The sequence below is a fragment of the Triticum urartu genome, chromosome 7, assembly GCF_003073215.2.
Source record: "Triticum urartu cultivar G1812 chromosome 7, Tu2.1, whole genome shotgun sequence".
Lineage (NCBI taxonomy): Eukaryota > Viridiplantae > Streptophyta > Magnoliopsida > Poales > Poaceae > Triticum > Triticum urartu.
This window is the reverse complement of record NC_053028.1, coordinates 322,061,757-322,083,624: the sequence shown is the minus strand read 5'-3', so window position 1 is coordinate 322,083,624 and position 21,868 is coordinate 322,061,757. Positions and strand designations below refer to the sequence as shown.

At 55.9% G+C, this 21,868-nt stretch overlaps 2 protein-coding genes and 2 pseudogenes across 2 annotated transcripts; all 4 read right to left on the bottom strand.

Moving 5' to 3' along the window:
• Positions 1-1,785: 1,785 nt before the first annotated feature.
• Positions 1,786-3,168, bottom strand: LOC125519773 (annotated as a pseudogene).
• Positions 3,169-3,843: 675 nt separating this feature from the next.
• Positions 3,844-5,224, bottom strand: LOC125519774. Its single transcript, XM_048684544.1, has one exon. The coding sequence runs from the start codon at positions 4,678-4,680 to the stop codon at positions 3,967-3,969; it is 714 nt and encodes a 237-aa protein (XP_048540501.1). The 5' UTR covers positions 4,681-5,224; the 3' UTR covers positions 3,844-3,966.
• Positions 5,225-5,439: 215 nt separating this feature from the next.
• On the bottom strand, positions 5,440-10,558 carry LOC125519775 (annotated as a pseudogene).
• A 7,504-nt stretch (positions 10,559-18,062) lies between these two features.
• Positions 18,063-19,823, bottom strand: LOC125519776. The gene has a single exon (XM_048684545.1). The coding sequence runs from the start codon at positions 19,217-19,219 to the stop codon at positions 18,506-18,508; it is 714 nt and encodes a 237-aa protein (XP_048540502.1). The 5' UTR covers positions 19,220-19,823; the 3' UTR covers positions 18,063-18,505.
• Between the last annotated feature and the right edge of the window lie 2,045 nt (positions 19,824-21,868).

Here is a 21,868-nt window from a genome sequence, read left to right as displayed (position 1 = left end):
GGAGCTGCGGTGTTCGTGGGCGGTTCTCGTAGCTCGGGTGCGGCCTGGCAGCCTCAGTCGTGGTGTGGCAGGTCTCTCGTGATTTTCGCCCTCTGTATGGAGGTGGAGCGTGTGTGCCGGGCAGAATTCCCTGTCTAGCGGTGGTCAGAGCGATGGTGGTGATGCCCGCGGTTGTCGTCCTCTTACCGAAAAAGGGTTTCCCCCCGCTTTAGATTATAAAGCAACCATCACCGAATACATGCGAGATACCGAACAACGCACACACCGCATACACCCAAGGCAAGATACAAAGGTGCCAGGCACCGACACCACCCCACCAACAAACAATAGGGAGGTGAACCGGACCACAACGAAGCCAGGCCTCCAAAGCGATGCCTCCAAGAAGGGCACTACCATGGATAGCCGCCACCGCCCGATCAGCGAAGATCAGGTTTTCATCCAGAGCAAGACCGCAGAGTGGGAACGCCGCGACGGAGCCTTCATGAAGGGTACAGCGGCAACGGCCACCGCCACCGTCGGACTGGACAAGTGGTGTACCCTGGCGCTCACACCCCACCGGTGCACCTGAACTCCATCAACCACCCGCAACCATGCCACCCATGCGGCCATGGTTGCCCGCCCGCACCTGAGACGCACACTCCACCCATGAACGTCGCGCCTCCCGCTGCCTACCGCCAGAACCGCTGCCCTGCAACCAGACAACCCCGAGACCTACACAAAGGCCCCAACTTTGGACCAACCGACGGCCCTCGACCGACAGAACCACCCGCAGACACTCCGCTGGTAAACCTGCGCCAACCCGCCCGCGGATGAGGAAAGGGGGAGAAAGGGGAGCGGATGAATCCGGACCGGCACACCGTGCCGGCGACAGGTGACGCAACCGCATCGAGGCCACCCATCCCTCCAACCAAGCTCCCCGCCGAACATGAGGAAAGGGGGAGGAGGAGCGGATGCATCCGGACCGGCAAACCGTGCCGGCGACAGGTGGTGCGACCGCATCGAGGCCACCTATCCCTCCTACCAAGCTCCCCCGCAAGCACTCCCATGCCGCCCCACCATGGTAGCTGACAGACATCTCCACGAGGCCATCGGCAACCGTGCGCCCGCCGACGAGGGAGAGCAAATCGACCCGCAGCCGCAGCCAAGGAAGCTCACTGGAGATGCCTCCTCGCGCCGTCCGCCGACGTCCGAGCGCTAGACCAGGAGGGATCCGACGTGGACTCAACCAACACACCCCGCCAGCCACCACCACTGCGCCGCCACCCCCACCAAGCCTGAAGCCAGGGCAGGGGCGGCCGCCCGCAGATCCTTGTCGCTCGCGACCCGCACCACCACTGCGGCAAGCCAGGAGCCGGCCAGGCCACACCAGGCCCCACCACCGACGCCCTGCCTCGCCGCCGCCATGCCAGATCCGCCCACCGCCTGCTCCTAGTCCTCTTCCTGAAGACGCTGTCGCGGCTGCTCCCAGTCCTCCGTTTACTCCGGGTGAAAATCTTGATCCTTTGGATCGGGCGGTGGCGGTGCTCCGGCGTCGTACCCTTTCTGAAGGCATCGTCTTGGAGCTCATGTGCATCAGCGGTCAACTTGGGTCTTCGAAGTGGCTAGTTCATGGTTGAGCGCTCTGTCTCCCCCGTAGTGGTGCTTGTTGTTCATCTTTTGGTCGCTTGTGGTTGATGTTGTTGATCTTCTGTACCCTTTGTATGTTGTCTTGGGTGTGTGCATTGTGGGTTGGTGTTGTATGGCTCGCATGTTTGTGGTTCGTTGCTTTATATATAAAGCGGGGCGAAAGCCTTTTTCGGTAATAGATGGTAGCTTCTAGACTCGGCAAGAAGAAGAAATTGTGCATAAATGCTAAAATTCAGGAAAAATGAAATTGACAAAATTGTTCTTTAGTGCTTTTCGGTTCAGCAAACTTTCTACACATGTACATACTGCAAAATTGTTATCATGATTGACTAGTCCTTTAAAAGGTGGATGCCAACCGCAGGGAACTAGAACTCAGGGTATCTATGAGGATGAGCTAAGAGCATTCAGAAGGGAAACTCTATTCTTGATCAATCTCCTGTAAAGAAGTTCCACTCCGCTCTCAAGATCTCCGATACTGCACTCTAGTGCCTGCAGTTGCTCCTCTTCGCAGACGACTCTGCTCTTCTGCAATGTGTTTGAGACAAGAGACCACTTGGGCATCTCAATTCGCTTTGCTAGGAGGCAGGATGTGCATTCGAGTAGTGATATAGTGATCGCTCTTGCTTCTGCCAGCAGCATCACCACCCTACAGTCCTTGTCAGAAGCAGTCTTCTTGCTGATTTTCTTGAACTGCTTTTGTGCCTTCTTGGCGAGACGATGTACGCCTTGAGTTGAGCAGACGCATCTTCTCCTCTTTTAAGAACTAAAAGGAGCTCTTGGACAGTCATCTTCAATTCCCTGAAGCTCTCCTGCATGGCGTTGCAGAGATCGAGCAAGACGAGGGACCGTCCAAGCTCTGCCTCAACTGCCGCCCTTTGCAGGGTTTGGCAAAGGCTGACTTGGCTGCTGGGTGTGCACACCATCTTCTCAATGCAGCTGTAGATGGCTGCCAGCCTCCTCAAGCCATCGCGCATTGTGTCGATGGTCGCCAAGGGCGAAGAGATGGTTGTGCTCAGGCTCTGGAGCTGCTGCTCGACTTCTGTTTTGTGCGAGCGAGGGCTCGAAGGCGCGCTTGCCGATCGTAGATGGTAAGCCATGCTTGGAGATTGAAGCTTTGGTGCTGTTTTCTTCTGTAGAGAAATGGAAGAGAATGGTAGTCAAGATGACCTGCAGTTTGTTGGTGCTGAAGCCTTGGGGTTCACCCTGTATATATATCGGAGGCAGCAGCAATGGCATGATGAACAGAGCAGCCGACAGCAAGAATCCCATTTGCTAACCTCCATAAGAGAGTGTTGCTTTATCTGCTTCTGGTTAGCATGGCACACATCAATGAGTTAGCTTATATGCCTGGCGTGTCTTGGCTATTGGTAACAGAGTATACTGCACGGGTGTTTCGTTTGATTTCGGATCTTGATATGTGATCATGAAGTATTGTTGAAGGAAATACAATACAGGTTTTCGCTGATTTTTCAATATTATGATGGGGGTCTTATTCCTGTGCAGCAGCGCTGGCGTGTTTCAGCTATCCACAGCAGGAACAACCATGTAAGTGTACGCAGATTCTCGACACAAGCAAGTACAACTGATGCTTTCGATCTTAAGATCCATCTGGCTAGCTGAGATAGTCATGTGAAAGAAAATTACCTACGATGTATGCTATGCATAAAGTAGAAGTGTAATCCATTTGCTTCTGATTTTCATTTTTGAAACTAATCCAACGATGGAAATATGAAATTCATTGTACCGTTAGGAAGCAGAGGGGAAGGTACAACAACATGATAAGAAAGGATCTTCAGTGGATTTGTTTTGATATTATTGGTTGCATGTGTTGGCTTGATTATTGATAGTCATCAGCATCATTAGGTTTCCCCTTGATAATGATAATGCATAATCACAAGGTTATAGGTCGTGGGTTGGAGCTGGCATGTTTCAGCATGTTAGAGCTTGAGTAAAATAATTCCATGAGACGCGTAGGCTATTACGGTCAACTTCCAGATTCTGGAGACACCATTACTTCTTTTAACATCAGTAGGGTTAAATTTAATTGTACCAAGTCATTTAATCAGGATACTGATTTATACCAGTTGTTACTGTTCTGTTGCCTGTAAGTACATACTCCGTACTACATAGTATGTTTGAGGAGAAACCAAGTCATTTAATCAGGATACTGATTTATATCGTGGGGCTTGCACAAGTGCTAATTCAGAAAATTGGAAATTGACAAAATTGTTTTTGTTTGCTATTGAACTTTCTATGCATACACATTGCAAAACTGTTAGGATGGTTGACTAATCCTTTAAAAGGTGGATGCCAACCACAGGGCACTAGAGCTCAGAGTATCTACGAACTAAGAGCATTGAGAAGAGAAACTCTGTTCTGGATCAATCTCCTGTACAGAAGTTCCACTCCGCTCTCAAGATCTTCGATACTGCACTCCAATGCCCACAATTGCTCCTCTTCGCACACAACTTTGCTCTTCTGCAATGTTTTGGAGACAAGAGACCACTTGGGCATCTCAATTTGCTTCGACAAGATGCAGGATGTGGATTCGAGCAGTGAAATGGTGATCTCTCTCGCTTCTGCCATTAGCATCACCACCCTAGAATCGTTCTTGTCGGAAGCGATTTTCTTGCTTATCTTCTTGAACTGCTTTTGTGCCTTCTTGGCTAGCCGGATGTATGCCTTGACTTGACAAGTTGCATCCTCTCCTCTCTTCAGAACCAACAAGAGCTCTTGGACAGTCATCTTCAGCTCCATCAAGGTCTCCTGCATGGTGTTGCAGAGGTCGAGCACGACGAGGGACCGTCCTAGCTCTGCCTCCACTGCCACCCTTTGCAGGGTCCTGCAGAGGCTGACTTGGTTACTGGGTGTGCACATCATCTCCTCAATGCAGCTGTAGATGTCTGCCAGCTTCCTCAAACCTTCGCAAGTCGTATCGATGGTCGCCAAGGGCGAAGAGATGGTTGCGCTCAGGCTCTGGAGCTGCTGCTCTACTTGGGGTTTGTTTGAGCGAGGGCTGGAAGGCGCGCTTGTAGATCTTAGATGGTAAGCCATGCTTGTGGTTTCGAGGCTCTGATGCTACTTTCTTCAGTATGGAAATGGAAGAGAAAGGTTGGCAAGACAAGGGCTGCAGTTTGTTGGTGCTCAATCCTTTGCTTCTCTCTGTATTTATAACGGAGCAATGGCATGATGGGTAGAGCAGTCGACAGCAGGAATCTCTCATCCAACTAACCTCCATATGTGTTAAGGTGATCTGTTGAAAGAAACATGGCCAACCAAAGCCCAATCAGACAAAGCTGTTGCCTACGTGTTTTTTATTAGCGCAGCAAGTGTGAATCAGTGAGCTTATATGTGCCTGGCATGTCTAGGTCATTGGTGACACAGCTGACTGCACGAGTGTTCAGTTTGATCTCGGATCTGGATATGGGTTATATGTGATCATGGAAGATTAGCCAAGGAAATGCAATGCGGGTTTCGTGTTCCTGCAATGATTATTTTAGTTTTGTTCTCTGCTGGTTCTCCGACATTATGATGAGTTGCACTGGTTGCACAGCAGCGCTGGTGTGTTTCAGCGATCCCACAGCAAAAGGACAGCCATGTAAGTGGATGCAGATTCTGGACTACACGAACAGTATTGCTCTGTTTTTAATATTAAGTTTAAGCTGGCTATCTTAAATAATTGTTCGCCGTCCGTATGGAAGCATACTTGGTGCATATAGGAGAAATCTAAAAAAAAACACATCTTTCTCCCACCCCCTCTCTCCCTCTCGCGTCGCCCCGCGCGTGACCGAGAGGGAACCCTAGCTGCCGCCGCCGGGCGTCCCTCCCTACTCTCCTCCTCCCTCACCGCCGCCCGAGGGCACGGCCGGGCAAAGCCCGGTCATCGTCGGCGGCGGCAGGGTTCTTTCATCTCCCCGCGCGGTGGATTCGGCGCGAGATGCGGTAGCTAGTCGGGCACGCGACGCTTGGCGGCGGGTGCGGCGGTGCATTAGCGCTAAGGCGCGGCGGCGGTGTGGGCTGGCGGCGTGACAGGCGGCGTGGTGGTGGTGCGCCCGTGCAAGCCCCTCGCATCTGGTTCGAGCGTTTTGCCTCCGTAGTGACTGTCGCTGGCTTTCGAGCGAGTGCTCATGATCCGGCGTTGTTCGTCCATCTTTCAACTCGTGGTCGGACTGTTCTTCTTCTATATGTTGATGACATGACCCCGAGTATATTGCCTTTGTGAAGGCACACCTTAGTGAGCAGTTTCTTATGTCTGGTCTTGGCCCTCTTCGCTACTTTCTTGGGATCGAGGTCTCTTCTACCTCTGATGCCTTTTTTATTTCCCAGGAAAAGTATATCCAGGATCTTCTTGCTCGTGTTGCTCTTACTGATGACCGCACTGTTTTGACACCCATGGAGCTCAATGTTCACCTCCGTGATACTGATGGTGACCCCTTGTCTGACCCGACGCGTTATCGTCATCTTGTTGGGAATCTTGTCTATCTAGCTGTCACTCGTCCGGATATCTCTTAGCCAGTCCATATTCTGAGTCAGTTTGTCTCTGCTCCCACTTTGGTTCATTACAACCACCTAATTCGTGTTCTCTGATATCTTCGTGGCACGATCTCTCATCGTCTGTTCTTTCCTCGCTCCGGTTCATTACAGCTCCAGGCCTATTCGGATGCTACGTGGGCTAGTGATCTCTCAGATCGCCGTTCACTTTCTGCTTATTATGTTTTTTTGGTGGTTCTCTCATTCCTGGAAGACGAAGAAATAGACTGGAGTTTCCCGTTCGAGTGCAGAGGCCGAGTTGCAAGCTATGGCTCTTTTGACGGCAGAGGTGACTTGGTTACGATGGTTACTTCAGGACTTTGGTGTTTCAGTCACTACACCTACTCCGCTATTGTCTGACAGTACATGTGCTATTAGCTCTTGGGTCATACGTGAGTTTCGCACGACGTCGCTCTCTTCCGGTTGCACGTGTTGACTTGTCTTCCCCGGCACACGTGAGAGGGGGTGTTATAGTATATGTGGATTGCACTAGCCCTTTCCATCAGTTTGGACTTTTGGTTGCGTTGGCTAGTGCATGAAGCTTAACAACATTGAGTTATTACAATGGAGTGTAAGAGCAAGATGAGGTCTACAAGCATTTGTTTAACGAAAAAGGCGTTCGCCCCGCTTTAGATATAAAGCAATGATCATCAACAACCTGGTACAAACGCACGCCATCACAACACACGCACACACCCAAGGCAGGATACATAGGCGTTGAGCGCAGCAACACCATCCCTAGCACTAACGCCACCGCGAGGAGATGAAGCCACATACGACGAACTGTGGGCTCCAAGGCGGCGCCTTCAGGAAGGTTACTACACCGGAGCGCCACCACCGCCCGATCCGAGGATCAAAGTTTCCCCCGGAGCATCACGACGAGCAATGAGAGCCGTGACGACGCCTTCAAGAAGGGAGCGAGCCTCGCCGCTGCTGGTCCGTGCAAAGATAGAACATGTTTTCACCCTGTCCAACACTCACCGTCACCGAACGCCACACCCCGGCAGCCACACCGCCCACACGGCCATGGCCAACGGGCAGCACCGAGCCACGGGCTCTGCCCATGAGCACCGCGCTACCACCACCAGGGCCGCCGCCCCGGCAACCAAGACCTTGACACCCCCTCACCTGAAACCCACCGCTACCCCAACCAAAGAGAAGAGCGGAAAGGCCCCGCCTTTCGCACCCCTGGCCGCCCCCAGCACCGAGACCTAATAGGTCGGCCAAAACTGGCCTCCATCGACCGTCCTACCGCACCGATCGCAAGATGACCTCGGTACTGTTGCACGGGCGCGAAACGAGCTCGGTCCTGCTGCACCGGGCGCGAGACGAGCTCGATCCTGTTGCATCGGGCGCGAGACAACGATGGACCGCAACTGGGAGAGGGCCAACTCTTTGACGAAAATAGTGCCAAGATGACGAGGAGAGGGACCGAAGGCCACTCAGATCGACGCCACTGCCGGGAGCCCCATCCACCACCGCCACACCCGCCACGATCAGCGGGTGCTGCACCACCCGCGGCGAGGATGAACACGACAGCAGCCCGTAGGCTCGCGGCGCCCAGATCTGGCCCGCCAGCCCCGGCCAACACCACCTTATCCCCACCAACGCCTGGGCATCCACGCCACCGCAGAGCCCTGCCCGCCGCCCGCCATGGACCGCCGCCGCTTCCCGCCACTGGGCCTCGCGGATCTGGCGTGCGCCGCCACGCCCCAACTAGGAGAGGAGGAGAGGGGTGGAGGTTGCCCAGGAAGACGCCCCGCCGCCGCCCTCACTGGAGCCCGCCCGGACTTCGCTAGCGGCGCCTCCGGCGGCAGCGAGACAAGAAGGGGTAGGGAAAGGAACTGGTGGCAGCGCTGGAGGAGTCGCCCCCCGTGTCGCCAGAGGAGGGCGACGCGGGGTTTTTTTTATGCCTTCCACACCTCTCTTTCCTCACAAGTATTTGTTTTGAAGAAGCGATTCACGGATCCCATTCTTGGTAAGCAATTTACGCAACCATTTACTAAGCATGCATTTGTTTTGAACATGTAACTCTTGAATGCCCAGACTGCCTTGGTCTTTTGGGCTACAGAAAATTCCCCTTGTCGCCAAAATCTGAAGCGACAAAAGTCTAATCGGGGTATCTCTTGAAACATCATCATCGCTACTTTTTCTTCAGAGATCGGTGCAACTAGGTGCAGTTCTTTGAGAGAGGATAAGATATGGTGGCATGTTAACTGAAGTTAACATTGAGGTTTGTCGGATCATTTATCGAAAAAGGCTTTCGCCCCGCTTTATCGGGTCATTTAGCATGCCGTGCCAGATATTTGTTTATGTGTTGGGTGTTGCCTCCACCTGTAATCTTATACTCGAAAGTATTAATGAAGGTGGGGTCTACTATGATAAATATCATTTCTATCTGACACACATTGTACTGAAATAGTTATATCAAGCTACCCAACCATGTGAATGATATTTGAGTTTAGCAGAAATGAAAAAATTCAGGGAAATGAAATTGACAAAATTGTTTTCTTTGCTTTTCGGTTCAGTGAACTTCCTGTACATATCCACAAGTATACACAATGCAAAATTGTTCTCATGACTGACTAATCCTTTAAATGGTGGACGCCAGCTGCTGGGAACTAGAGCTCAGGGTATCTACGAGCTAAGAACATTCAGAAGAGAAACTCTGTTCTGGATCAATCTCCTGTACAGAAGTTCCACTCCGCTCTCAAGATCTCCAATACTGTGCTCCAATGCCTGCAATTGCTCCTCTTGGTACACAACTTTGGTCCTCTGGAATGTTTTGGAGGCAAGAGACCACTTGGGCATCTCAACTTGCTTTGAAAAGATTGACGATGTGGATTCGAGCAGCGAAATGGTGATCTCTCTCGCTTCTGCCAGTAGCATCACCACCCTACAGTCGTTCTTGTCGGAAGCAGTCTTCTTGCTGATTTTCTTGAACTGCTTTTGTGCCTTCTTGGCGAGACGATGTACGCCTTGAGTTGAGCAGACGCATCTTCTCCTCTTTTAAGAACTAAAAGGAGCTCTTGGACAGTCATCTTCAGCTCCATCAAGGTCTCCTGCATGGCGTTGCAGAGGTCAAGCACGACGAGGGACCGTCCAAGCTCGGCCTCCACTGCCACCCTTTGCAGGGTCTTGCAGAAGCTGACTTGGTTGCTGGGTGTGCACATCATCTCTTCAATGCAGCTGTAGATGTCTTCCAGCTTCATCAAACCTTTGCATGCCGTATCGATGGTCACCAAGGGCGAAGAGATGGTTGCGCTCAGGCTCTGGAGCTGCTGCTCTACTTGGGGTTTGTTTGAGCGAGGGCTGGAAGGCGCGCTTGCAGATCTTAGATGGTAAGCCATGCTTGTGGTTTTGAGGCTCTGATGCTACTTTCTTCGGTATGGAAATGGAAGAGAAAGGTTGGCAGTGTGTTGGTGCTGAAGTCTTGGGGTTCTCCCTGTACATATACTTCCTCCGTTCCGAATTACTTATCTTGAATTTGTCTAGATACGGATGTATCTAGACTCATTTTAGTGCTAGATATATCCGTATTTAGACAAATATAAGACAAGTAATTCAGAACGGAGGAAATATATCAGAGAGGCAACAGCAATGACACGATGAACAGAGCAGCCGACAGCAAGATTCTCATCTGCTAACCTCCATAGGAGAGTACCTGCTTTTGGTTAGCGTGGCAAACATCAATGAGTAAGCATATATGCCTGGCATGTCTTGGTTATTGATAACACAGTACACTGCACGGGTGCTTCGTTTGATTTCGGATCTCGGTATATTGATAATGAAGTAGTACTGGCCAAGGAAATAAAATGCAGGTTTTCTGTTGCTGAGAGGAATAATTCATCTGGTTGTCCGCTAATTTTTCAACATTAGGATGAGGTCTTCTGCTTGTGCGGCAGCACTGGCGTGTTTCAGCTATCCACGTACAACCAGGACAACCATGTAAGTGCACACTGATTTTCCTTTTAATATTAAATTTCATCTGGCTGTCTGAGATTATCGTGTGAGTGAAACTTACTTGGGATGCATGCTAAGCATAAACAAGAAATGTAATACTTAATAAGAATATAACGGAATGTTTGAAAAGTTATGGTCGAAAGGAATTGCGGACAGCGATGGAAGGCGCGGGCTCTGGCGACTCGGGCCCCTCCGCCGCCCCGCTGGCCGCCTCCCCGGCCGAGCCCCCTTCGCCGCCGCCGGCCCCTTCCGCTGTGGCCTCCGCCTCCCCCGCTGTTCCCCCCTCCCTGCCGGCCCCTCCCCTCCCGTCCCCTGAACCTCCCGGGCGGGTGGTTTGGGCGGATTGGGCGGAGGACGCCGACCGCGCCGCGGGCCGGCTGGTCTAGTGCCGTGACCGCGTTCCCCCGCCCGCTCCGGCTCGCCCCACGCCGCCACGCTCCGCCGGCGGCCTTACTCCCGGGGGTGGGAGTTCGGCTGCCCGGACGTGCGTGCCCCCCCCCCCCCCCCCCCCCGCCGGTTGCCGGGCACCTCGCCGGTGACCGCGGGGAAAGGTGCGGCCTTTGGGGCTGGGATTGGGGAAGGTCGCCGCCGCCGGCGCCCCTCCGGTTGGGGCGTGGCTGGTCGGGCGGACCGAGGACCTGCCCTGGCCTCCTGGAAGGTCCCCACCTGGCCCGCCCCGCGTCGGCCGGTCGCCCCGCCGTCGCCCTCGACCGCCGGCGTGCTGCTGCTTTCCCAATGCGCTCCGTTCCGACCCTTCATCGCCTTCTTCGGCTCCTCCCGGGTCTGTTGCACTCCGTCCCCCTGCCGCCTCGCGGCCCCTCGCCCGCCGGCCCGGCCGTCCGCCGCGTCCTCGTCGCCGGGGGCGGCGGCTGGAACCCTAGCTGGGGGTGAGGGGTTGGCACCTGGGCTGGGCCTCGCCTTGTCGGGCCCTGGCCGTCAGCTGGGCCTGCTCCCTTCCCCCTCCTAGCGTGGCCGGCCCGAGCACGAGGCCTGCGATCTGCGGGCCGGCCCTACCTTCGCGTGGTGGCCCAGCGGCCTCGGCCCAGCTCCCCCCGGCCCGGGGAGGCATTTGGCTCCCGAAGGGTTTCCCTTTGCGGCCTCGCCTCCCCCCCGATACCAGACCTAGCGCCCTCCGTCCCCCTCTCCCGCCGCCGCCGGTTTCCCCCTCCCCCTGCGACGCCCCCTGCGACGCCGCCTTCCGGCCCCATGACGCGCTCCTGGGGGGACGGTTCGGGACGCCCCAAACGCCCCCTGGAGGACCCTCGCCCGCCGGGCCGCACCTCGCCGGAGGGCCAGCGGCGCGAGGCCGACCTCCGCCGTCAGCTGGCCAGTCGCGACGGCTCCGACGGGCGCTGGGCTCCTACGCGCGACTCGCACCGGTCCCCGCCGCGGGATCCTCGCCGGTCCCCCTCCCGAGAGGCCCGCCGGTCGCCTCCCCGCGATGCCCGCGAGTCCCATCGCTCGCCGCCTCGCAACACCCATCACTTGCCGCCCCGCCACGACCGTCTCTCGCCCGGACGCACCACGGGCCGCTCCCCGGCGCGGACCGACCGCCGGCTCTCCCCCCTTCCCCCCCCTCCCGGGACAGCCGTCGGGATCGGCCCCGCTCACCTTGGCCCGCTCGTCGCCATGAGCACCCTGCGTCGCCCCTCCTCGGGCTAAGCCCTCTGACACTGCGGCCACCCGCCGATACCAGCCTCCTCGGTCCCAGCCGAGCCATCCTCCGGGCAGCGGGGGGCCCGGGGCCCGTGGCCGCCAAGGCGCCAAGAAGAAGAAGAAGCGGGGTGCTGCCCGCACCCCCGCTAACGCGGTTCTCGCACCCGCGTCTTCGGGCACGCTCATCTCTGAGGCCCCCCGTGACCTTCCTCCGTGCTTCAACTGTGGTGAGGCTGGCCACTTCCAGGTTGACTGCCCCAACCCGCCAATGTGCTACCTTTGCAAGGAATCGGGCCATCCCACGGTCCTCTGCCCCGACCGTCCGATGACTGGGGAGCTCATGATGTACGGCCACGGCATCGAGGGCCTCGAATTCTTCCACATCGAGGTGGAAGACGTCCCCCCTCCGTCCCCTTCGCTCCTTGCTGTCGTGTCCATCGTGGGGGCCGGGGTTGCCTCGCCTGAGATGATTGAGGCGGAGCTTAACCACCTCTGCCGTCGTGTCTGGGACTAGCAGGTGACCCCGACCTCGGACAGCTCCTTCACCGTGGTCTTCCCCGACGCTCTCAGCCTGGGCCTCTGCACCCGTAGCGACGACATCACCCTCGCCCTCAACAAGCTCGTCGTCAACATCTCTGAGCCCCTGTTGGATCCCAAGGCGGTTGCCGTGCTGGACACCGCTTGGATTCTCATAGAGGGCCTCCCCGACATCGCCCGCTCTGAGAAGGTGATCCGGAGCATGTCTAAGCTCCTGGGCAAGGTGGTGGTGGTGGACGAGCTCTCTCTCCGCAAGGAGGAGGAGGTCCGCGTCAAGGTCAAGTGTCTGGACTCCTCCACCCTCCGTGCCACAGTTCGAGTGTTCTTCAACGACCAGGGATTCGACCTCAAGATCTACCCCGAGCCCCACAACCACGTCGGCCGTCCTCACCACTTCGCTGCAGATCACTTCGGTGGGGGCGGCGCGGACTCCCGCGACGATTCCCACTACCGCCGGCCGCGCCCCTCCCGCCACGAGGACCCGGAGGATGACGACGAGCACTCCGGCCGCAGCCGCTCCCCCTCTCGGGACCCCTCTCCTCCCCCGGGGCGGGGAGACTCGGGTGCGGGCCGGTCGCGTGGGTTGGCCCTCCCCTCCGAGCCGCCACCTCCACGCTGCCTACCCCCTCTCCCTCCTCCTCGGCCGAGCTCAGCGACATCTCTAGCGTCAGCCTCCTCATCCTCCCGGCATCTTCGCCGCGCTCGCCGTGTGCTCTTCCTGTGGTGGCCACGGACCCCCCGTCTCCGACCTCGGCACTTCTGCTGCCTCTGGCCTCGCCATCGTCGGTGCCTCCCCCCTCAGGTCCCCCCTGTTGGACCCATCTGGGGCAGATGCGCAGCCGCCACCCGCCTCCCCCCGGCCACCTCCTTGGCCCCAGTGGTCGACGCGCCGGTCCTGGATCCACCGGCCCTGGACCCGCCCTCCCCTCAGGCGGTGTCTGGTGCCTGTCTGATCCCCCCGGCGTCTGCTTCCCCGACTCGCCTGCTGCTGGTGACCTCCGGGGAGGTGGTCACCCCCGTCGCCCCTCACCCGCCTCGTTCGGTGTCCTACGTCCGCCGGGCTCGGGCCTCGTCGACCCCGGTGACGGCCTCCCGCCGCAGCGCCCGGCTCGACGCGGACCGCCCGGCCGGCCTCCCGGCGCCGTCCATCTCTGAGCGGCCTGAGATCCGGGCTGCGGCCCGGAACCTCGAGACAGGTGCGACCGACATCCCTTCTAGTTCTTCCAGTTGCTCTTTCTCTGCTCTCGAAGCCGTTCCACTTGGCCGCCTTGCCAAGGTGGCCCGTGACTCGGCCATAGTTTTCAGGGGGGAGGTTGGCCCCCCTTTGGAGCTGATTGTGGCTATTCAGGCCCGTGAGATTCTCGATGGGAAACTTGCCGAGACACGGGCACGCCTCCTCCGCACCCCGGCACCCCAGCCTTCGGAGTTGCCGGCCGAGGAGATTCGGGGCCGCACTCGCTCCCGCACTGCCGCTCTTCGAGCCCGCAGTGCTTCCACCGTCCTGGGGTCAAGTAGCCCCTCCATGGCGGTTTAGACGCGTGCCCTTTTCTGGAACATTCGCGGCTTTGGCCATGACGGCCGTCGCCGCCAGCTTGTTGAGTACATCCAGGACGAGCACATTGACATCATAGCCATTCAGGAAACCATGCGCACGGACTTTTGCCTCCCCGAGTTTGACGGGCTTAGCTCCCACCTGTTCGCGTGGCATTGGCTCCCTTCTAGTGGGAACAATGGCCACTCAGGTGGCATCCTGTTAGGTGTTAAGGATGCCACCTTTGAGGTGGGAGGTATGGATCGGGGCGAGTTCTTCGTCAGTATGGAGATCTTCGAGCGTGCACTCAACTTCAAATGGGAGGTCATCATAGTCTACGGACCGGCGGATCACAGCCGCTCCCCGACATTCCTCGCCGAGCTGCAGCAGAAGGTCTCTGCGTCCTCTCTTCCCGTTGTGGTGGGAGGGGACTTTAACCTCATCCGCTCCCTGGATGAGAAGAATAACGACCGGGTTAATCGCCCCCGAATGCAGTTGTTTAACGATTGCATCGCGGAGCTTGGCCTCCGTGAGCTAGAGCGCACGAGGGCCCGGTTCACCTGGACTAACCGCCAGGCGAACCCGACGCAGTCTGTCCTGGACCGCGTCTTAGTTTCCCCGGACTGGGAGCTTCGATGCCCCCTGGCCTCAGTTCAGGCTATTACCAGGATCGGATCTGACCATGTCCCCCTCCTCCTCTCCATGGCGGATGAACGCCCCCCCATTCCCCCCCGGTTTCGGTTCGAGGCATTCTGGCTCAACCAAGCCGGGTTTCGCGAGGCGGTTGCGGCCAAGTGGGCCGCCGCGCGCGTCTCCCTCCACCGCTCCATGTCCGCGGTCGACTCCTGGCAGTTTTGTGCCAAGCTAGCCTGCCAGTTTATGAAGGGCTGGGGTGCGAATCTTGGCCGGGATATTCGTGAGCGCAAGAAGGCCATCTTAAGCGATATCCAGGCCCTGGACGCCCGGGCAGACATGTCCGGGATCTCCCCAGATGAGTGGATGTTGCGATACGATCTCGAGGACCAGCTCTCGGCCATCTACTCTGACGAGGAGGCCTACTGGCGGTTGCGCGGCACCCAACGTTGGGTACTTCAGGGCGACGCCAACACGGCCTACTTCCAGGCGATTGCCAACGGCCGGAGGCGCCGCAACTCCATTCATTCCTTGTGGGCGGACGACACTCAGCTTGTTCGTCCATCGGACATCCGCGCGCACGTAGATGGCTTTTATAAAGCCCTTTTTACCCCCACCCCTCGGGGTGGGGCTACACTGGCCCCCGATACCTGGTCGGGAGACCAGCTTGTCTCCGCCGAGGCCAATGGCGCTCTAGTGGCACCTTTCTCGGAGGAGGAAGTCCTTACGGCGATCAAAGGAATGAACCCCTCCTCGGCCCCGGGCCCGGATGAACTGCCGGTTTTGTTCTTTAAAACATTCTGGCAGACCATTAAGCCGGAGGTCATGGCCCTCTTCGATGAGTTCTTCTCTGGGACCATGGACCTGGGGCGCCTGAACTATGGGATCATTACCCTCATCCCTAAAGTCCCTGGGGCCTCGGACATCCGCCAGTTTCGTCCCATCACCGTGATCAACGTGATCTTCAGGATCCTGGCCAAGGGGTACGCCAATAGGGTGACCCTGCTTGCAGATTCTATTACCCACCCCAACCAGTCTGCCTTCATACAAGGCCGATATATTTTGGATGGGGTGTTAGTCTTCCACGAAGTCCTCCACGAAGTTCGAGCGAAACACCTCCGCGCGGTGTTCCTTAAGCTCGACTTCCACAAGGCCTACGACACGGTTCACTGGCCCTTCCTTCGGGAAGTTTTGCTTCGGAAAGGCTTCGACGACCGCTGGGTGACACGGGTTATGCAACTCGTCACCTGCGGCCGGACGGCGGTCAACATCAACGGTGAGATCGGGCCCTACTTCCCCACCTTATGCGGGGTGCGCCAAGGAGACCCGTTCTCCCCGTTTCTCTTTAACATGGTGGTCGATGCCCTTGCTGTCATCCTGGATAAGGCCAAGGCCTGCGGCCATATTCGGGGCGTGGTTCCTCACCTTGTTGGTGCGGGAGGGGTCTCCCTCCTCCAGTATGCGGACGACACCATTATCATGGTTGAAGGCTCCACTTCCGACCTGAAGTTCCTTCTTCTATGCTTCCAACAAATGTCCGGACTCACCATTAACTTCGACAAGAGCGAAGTGATGGTCCTTGGCTACAACCCGGACGAAGCCTTGTCCATTGCTGACCGGCTTAACTGCCGCCTGGGCACCTTCCCCACCACTTACTTGGGGGTGCCCATTAGTGACTCCAGACTCACCGTCGCGGATCTTCGACCGACGGTGACTAGGATGCAGCACAGGGTTGAACCCTGGAGGGGTCGCTGGCTGTCGAAGGCCGCCAGGGTAATCCTTATCAATTCCTCGCTGGCGAGCCTCCTCTGGTTCCTCTTGAGCTTCTACTGCCTTCATGAGACCCTCCACCAGGAGGTGGACAAATACCAATCGAGGTTCTTCTGGGCTGGCAAGGATGGTAAACAGAAGTACCACATGGTGGGATGGTCCGACATTTGCAAGCCCAAAGACCAGGGGGGTCTTGGGATCCTCTCTTCCCGACGCATGAACATTGCCCTCCTGACTCGCTGGCTGTGGCGTATTGCCAACGGGGAGGGAGGCCTCTGGCTCACCATCATCCGCAATAAATACCTTCGTGGCCAGCCTCTCGCCTTTTGCCAACGTACGGGCGGTTCCCAGTTCTGCAGTCTGTGATCCAGCTCCTGCCCATACTACGCATTGGCACCTCTATATCCGTTGGCTTCGGAGCCTCGACCCTGTTTTGGTTCGACCGTTGGCTAGGGGACGCCCCCCTGGCGGTGCGTTTCCCTGAGCTATTTGCCATTGCGGTTGACCATCGAGTCTCAGTCGAGACGACCCTTATTGACTTAGGGCGTCTCGCCTTCCGGCGCCCGTTTGGTCCCCCTGAGGTGGCCGCCTGGGACTCCCTCCTCCAGGACATTGCTCTGCTGCCGATGGAGGTGGCGGAGGACCGGGACGTCCTGTCCTGGCACCTCGAGCCTTCCGGGCGTTTCTCCACGAAGTCCTCATACGGTGCCATTGCACCCTCGTCGGCCCCGGAACCATTTAGCCTGATCTGGGATATCCGTCTCCCGCTGAAGATCAGGATCTTCCTATGGCAATGGATCCGTGGCCGGCTCCCCTCTGGTGTTGAGGTCCTCAAGCGGAATGGCCCGGGTGATGGAATGTGCCCCATCTGTGGCACCGTTGAGGATGCTAACCACATCTTTTTCTCGTGCCACTCTGCCCAGTTCCTTTGGGCCTGCTTCCGCGAAACGGTTGGTGGACAGTGGTGTAATACCAACTTCCCCGACCTGCTTGCTGAGCTTAACGCCTGCCCTGCCCGCTACCGCCATATTAGATGGCTGTGCGTAGGGGTTCTTGCCTGGACGCTTTGGAACATCCGTAATAAGCTTGTTATTCAGAAGGTGCCCCTTCGTCGTGCGACTGACGCAATCTTTAAACTGTGTGGCTACCTGCAGCTTAGGCGGCCGCTTAGCCGCCCCCAGGACCGGGACGTCATCACCGCCCTCCTCTCCGATCTCCGCTCGATGGCGCTCCGCTTGGCTCCCCCGCTGCCGCCTCCTCCCCCTGAGCCTGATTAGTCCGCCTGGCATCTATGTGGTTTGTGGCGTGCGTCTTTTGGTTTTAGGGCTTGTTGTGTTGTGCCCGCAGCTATGACCCTTTGGTGTACTTTTGTGGTTCCTGTGGACCTCCGTGTGTGTGTGTTTGTGGTGTGTTGGTCTGTGTTAGATGTTTATTGTGCGGTTGGCTTTATAATATAAAGCGGGCGAAAGCCTTTTTTGGTAAAGTTATGGTCGCAAAAACCAAAAATCACTTAATGGTTTGGTCGACTTCTGATTGCACATATATAACTTAATGGTGCATGCTTGCAATTCTTTTGAACATTACCGGTAGAGCGATAGAAACGTGAAGTTTATTGTATCATTTGGAAGCAGAAGGGAAGGTACAACAACATGATAAGAGTTAAGGATCTTCAGGGGATTTGTTCTGGTCAGTATTATTGGTTGCATGTGTTAGCCTGATTATTGTTAGTAATCACTCATCAGCATCATTAGGTATTCCCCCTCGGTAATGATAATGCATAATCACAAGGTCGTGGGTTCGAGCTGGTTTGTTTCAGCATGCTAGAGCTTGCGACACCTGTGACTCTGAGTAATATGACCCTTGGGAAATAATTACCTGAGACTAATAGGCCATTTAGAGATATCATTACTTCTTGTGTAAAGTTATAAACTAGACAACATTTTATGTGACAGGAAAGCCCCAAATTCCATGTTATTGTTCTGTTGCTTGTAAATAAATACTATGTTTGAGGAGAGAAATCTTTTCTTCGAGTTATGAGAAACCAAGTCAGTTAGTCACTTGTTTAACAAATAATCATTTTATCAGTAAAAATGGTAAAATTCAGAAAATGAAATTGCCAAAATTGTTTCTCTTCGCTTTTCGGTTAAGTAAATTTCTGCACATATCCACAATTGTACATACTACAAAAGTGCTATGATGATGATCGACTAATCCTTTAAAAGGTGGATGGCAATCGCAGGGAACTAGAGCTCAGGCTATCTACAAACTAAGAGCATTGAGAAGAGAAACTCTGTTCTGGATCAATCTCCTGTAAAGAAGTTCTACTCCGCTCTCAAGATCTTCGATACTGCACACGAATGCCCGCAATTGCTCCTCTTCGAACACAACTTTGCTCTTCTGCAATGTTTTGGAGACAAGAGACCACTTGGGCATCTCAATTTGCTTCGACAAGATGCAGGATGTGGATTCGAGAAGTAAAATGGTGATCTCTCTTGCTTCTGCCATTAGCATCACCATCCTAGAATCATTCTTGTCTGAAGCAGTTTTCTTGCTGATCTTCTTGAACTGCTTTTGTGCCTTCTTGGCTAGCCGGATGTACGCCTTGAACTGGCAAGTTACATCCTCTCCTCTCTTCAGAACCAACAAGAGCTCTTGGACAGTCATCTTCAGCTCCATCAAGGTCTCCTGCATGGCGTTGCAGAGGTCAAGCACGACGAGGGACCGTCCAAGCTCGGCCTCCACTGCCACCCTTTGCAGGGTCTTGCAGAAGCTGACTTGGTTGCTGGGTGTGCACATCATCTCTTCAATGCAGCTGTAGATGTCTTCCAGCTTCATCAAACCTTTGCATGCCGTATCGATGGTCACCAAGGGCGAAGAGATGGTTGCGCTCAGGCTCTGGAGCTGCTGCTCTACTTGGGGTTTGTTTGAGCGAGGGCTGGAAGGCGCGCTTGCAGATCTTAGATGGTAAGCCATGCTTGTGGTTTTGAGGCTCTGATGCTACTTTCTTCGGTATGGAAATGGAAGAGAAAGGTTGGCAAGACAAGGGCTGCAGTTTGTTGGTGCTCAATCCTTGGCTTCTCTCTGTGTTTATAACGGAGCAATGGCATGATAGGTAGAGCAGTCGACAGCAGGAATCTCATCCAACTAACCTCCATATGTGTTAAGGTGATCTGTTGAAAGAAACATGGCCACCCAAGGCCCATTCAGACAGACCAGCTTCCTACGTGTTTTTATTTAGCGCAGCAAGTGTGAATCAGTGAGCTTATATCTGCCTGGCATGTCTCGGTCATTGGTTACACAGTGCGCTGCACGAGTGTTCATTGATCTCGGATCTGGATACGGGTTATATAAGATCATGGAAAATTAGCCAAGGAAATGCAATCCGGGTTTCGTGTTGCTGACATGATTAGTTTAGTCTTGTTCTCCGCTGGTTCCCCAACGTTAGGATGAGTTGCAGCACTGGTGTGTTTCAGCAGTCCCACAACAAAAGGGCAGCCATGTAAGTGGATGCAGATTCTTGACTACACGAACAGTATTTTGCTCTGATTTTAATATTATTAAGTTCGCCGTTCGTACGGAAGCATGCTTGGTGCATATTCTAGGATGTACCTCCGGACTCGACGATGCATGCAACCATATTATTAATTATTCACAAAGACCATACAAGGTGATACATCAATAAGTCTGAAGCCATCATCTTGGCAACGCTGCTGCTACTCCTATCCTCTTGATGAATGTGTGCCGAATGTCCGCACGCTGCAAGGGCTATGACCTCCATCTTCTATCGATCCATCCTCAGAGTAGAACTGATGCATCGACCTTGCCAGGCCTCTCTGTCATCAACGTCACCATGACGCCAGACAGCTTCCTCCTCCTACGCGAGTCCATCTTCGCGCATCAGACGCCGAGTCTCCACTGCGCCATGCCGCCGAGACCCACCGTCGACGATACGGTTGATGCCACACCGCTCCACCTACATGCCATCTCGCGTTGACTCCGAACTACCAGCAACTCCACCACCCTGAGCAGTCCCCGACCGACGCAAGGAACACGACACCAAAGTGCCATCGTCACCCAAACAGAGGAATGGAGGCTTTCACCTGCGCTCATGGCAGAGGTGGGGGACGTAGGATCCACACCGAAGCCACCAAGAAGGGAATCGGCGCCGAGGGCATCAATTTTGGTGCGGCCGCCACGTCGGCCTGGAGTTTCCCCTGGATCCATGCCCACCCGCCAGATCCGTCCAGGTAGTACTGGCGTCGACCGTAGTCGCTAAGTACCGTAGCCAGCACGAACCAGAATAGATCGAGTCGGAGATGACGCCTCCCATGGAACTCCGGTCGGCCATCGAGAAGCCGCCGCAGCGCCGCTGCCTCCACGGCGCCCACGCAGCCATGGAAGGGCCCCCATCTGCACCCGCGGGTGCCGCCCGCCAGGCAGGCCGCACCGCGCACCACCGGTCGAGGCCGCCGCCTCGAGATTCGATCTGCCAGCCGCCGCCGCGCCATGAGAGCCAGATCCCCACGCCCGCGTCCGCGCACGACACGCGTTCCCGCGTGCCGTACACGCTTATCGCGCAGCCCCAGCACAAGCTCGTCACGGCGACCACGTGCTCCCACGACGGACACCCCGCAACGCCCGAGCACCGTGAGAAGGAGAATCGGAGTGCCCCGCCGCCGCCGCTGCACGGGCTTTGCCCAGCGGCGCCTGCTGGTGGCGGCGATGGGAGGAAGGTCTGATGAGGAGGGAGTTCGCCTGGCGGCTAGGGTTCCGCTTGGGTCACCTGCGGGGTGGGCGACACGGGGGACGGGACAGGGTGTAAACTGATCGATGACCCATGCTTGGTGCATATAGGAGAAATGTACTAGTAAGAACAAAATATCTATGTATACCTGTGGTTACAAATATCCTGTTGGAGACTCGTCGGAGCCCGACTTACTGGCCACGACTAAATTTCGTGTTTTGACCCTTTTCTGAAACATATTCGAGATTTGACCCTAGTTTGAAAAAAATTCGAGATCTGACCCTTTTGCTACCGCCAGGGATCTTGGTGGTAGGGTATAACAGCCTACCGCCAAGGTCCCTGGCGGTAGGGTTGCATGCCCTACCGCCAAAAACCTCCTAAGTATTGACCACAGTGTGTGCTCGTGCCTACCGCCAAGCACCTTGGCGGTAGGGTTGTGCCGAAAAAGGGTTTCCCCCCTCTTTATATACAAAGCAACCAACCGAACCATACAGAGATAGGTGCTGGGGCGGAAGCAGCACATTCACGCCCAAAAGAAACGACGGAGAAAGAGCAAAAGAAACAAATGTCGACTACGGCGGATCAACAAAAACAAAGAAGCCTCGCGATCGCAGCGCCCACCGAGATCTTCCGCTAGGCTCCAAGACTCCGAAGCGTCGGCACCTATCAACACCTCCAAGAAGGATCGCGATGATGGCGACGCTGCTGCCAAGGGTTTCCCCCGGTACACGACGAGGCGAGAGGAAGGGTAGCCCCCGACGCCCTCCCGGAAGGTCAGGTGGCACCCACAGGCGCCACTGCGCCGGTGTCGGCCATGCCGACAGGGGTTTCTCCCGATCCCAACCCGCACCTCGGGCGCTCCGGATCCAGCCACCAAA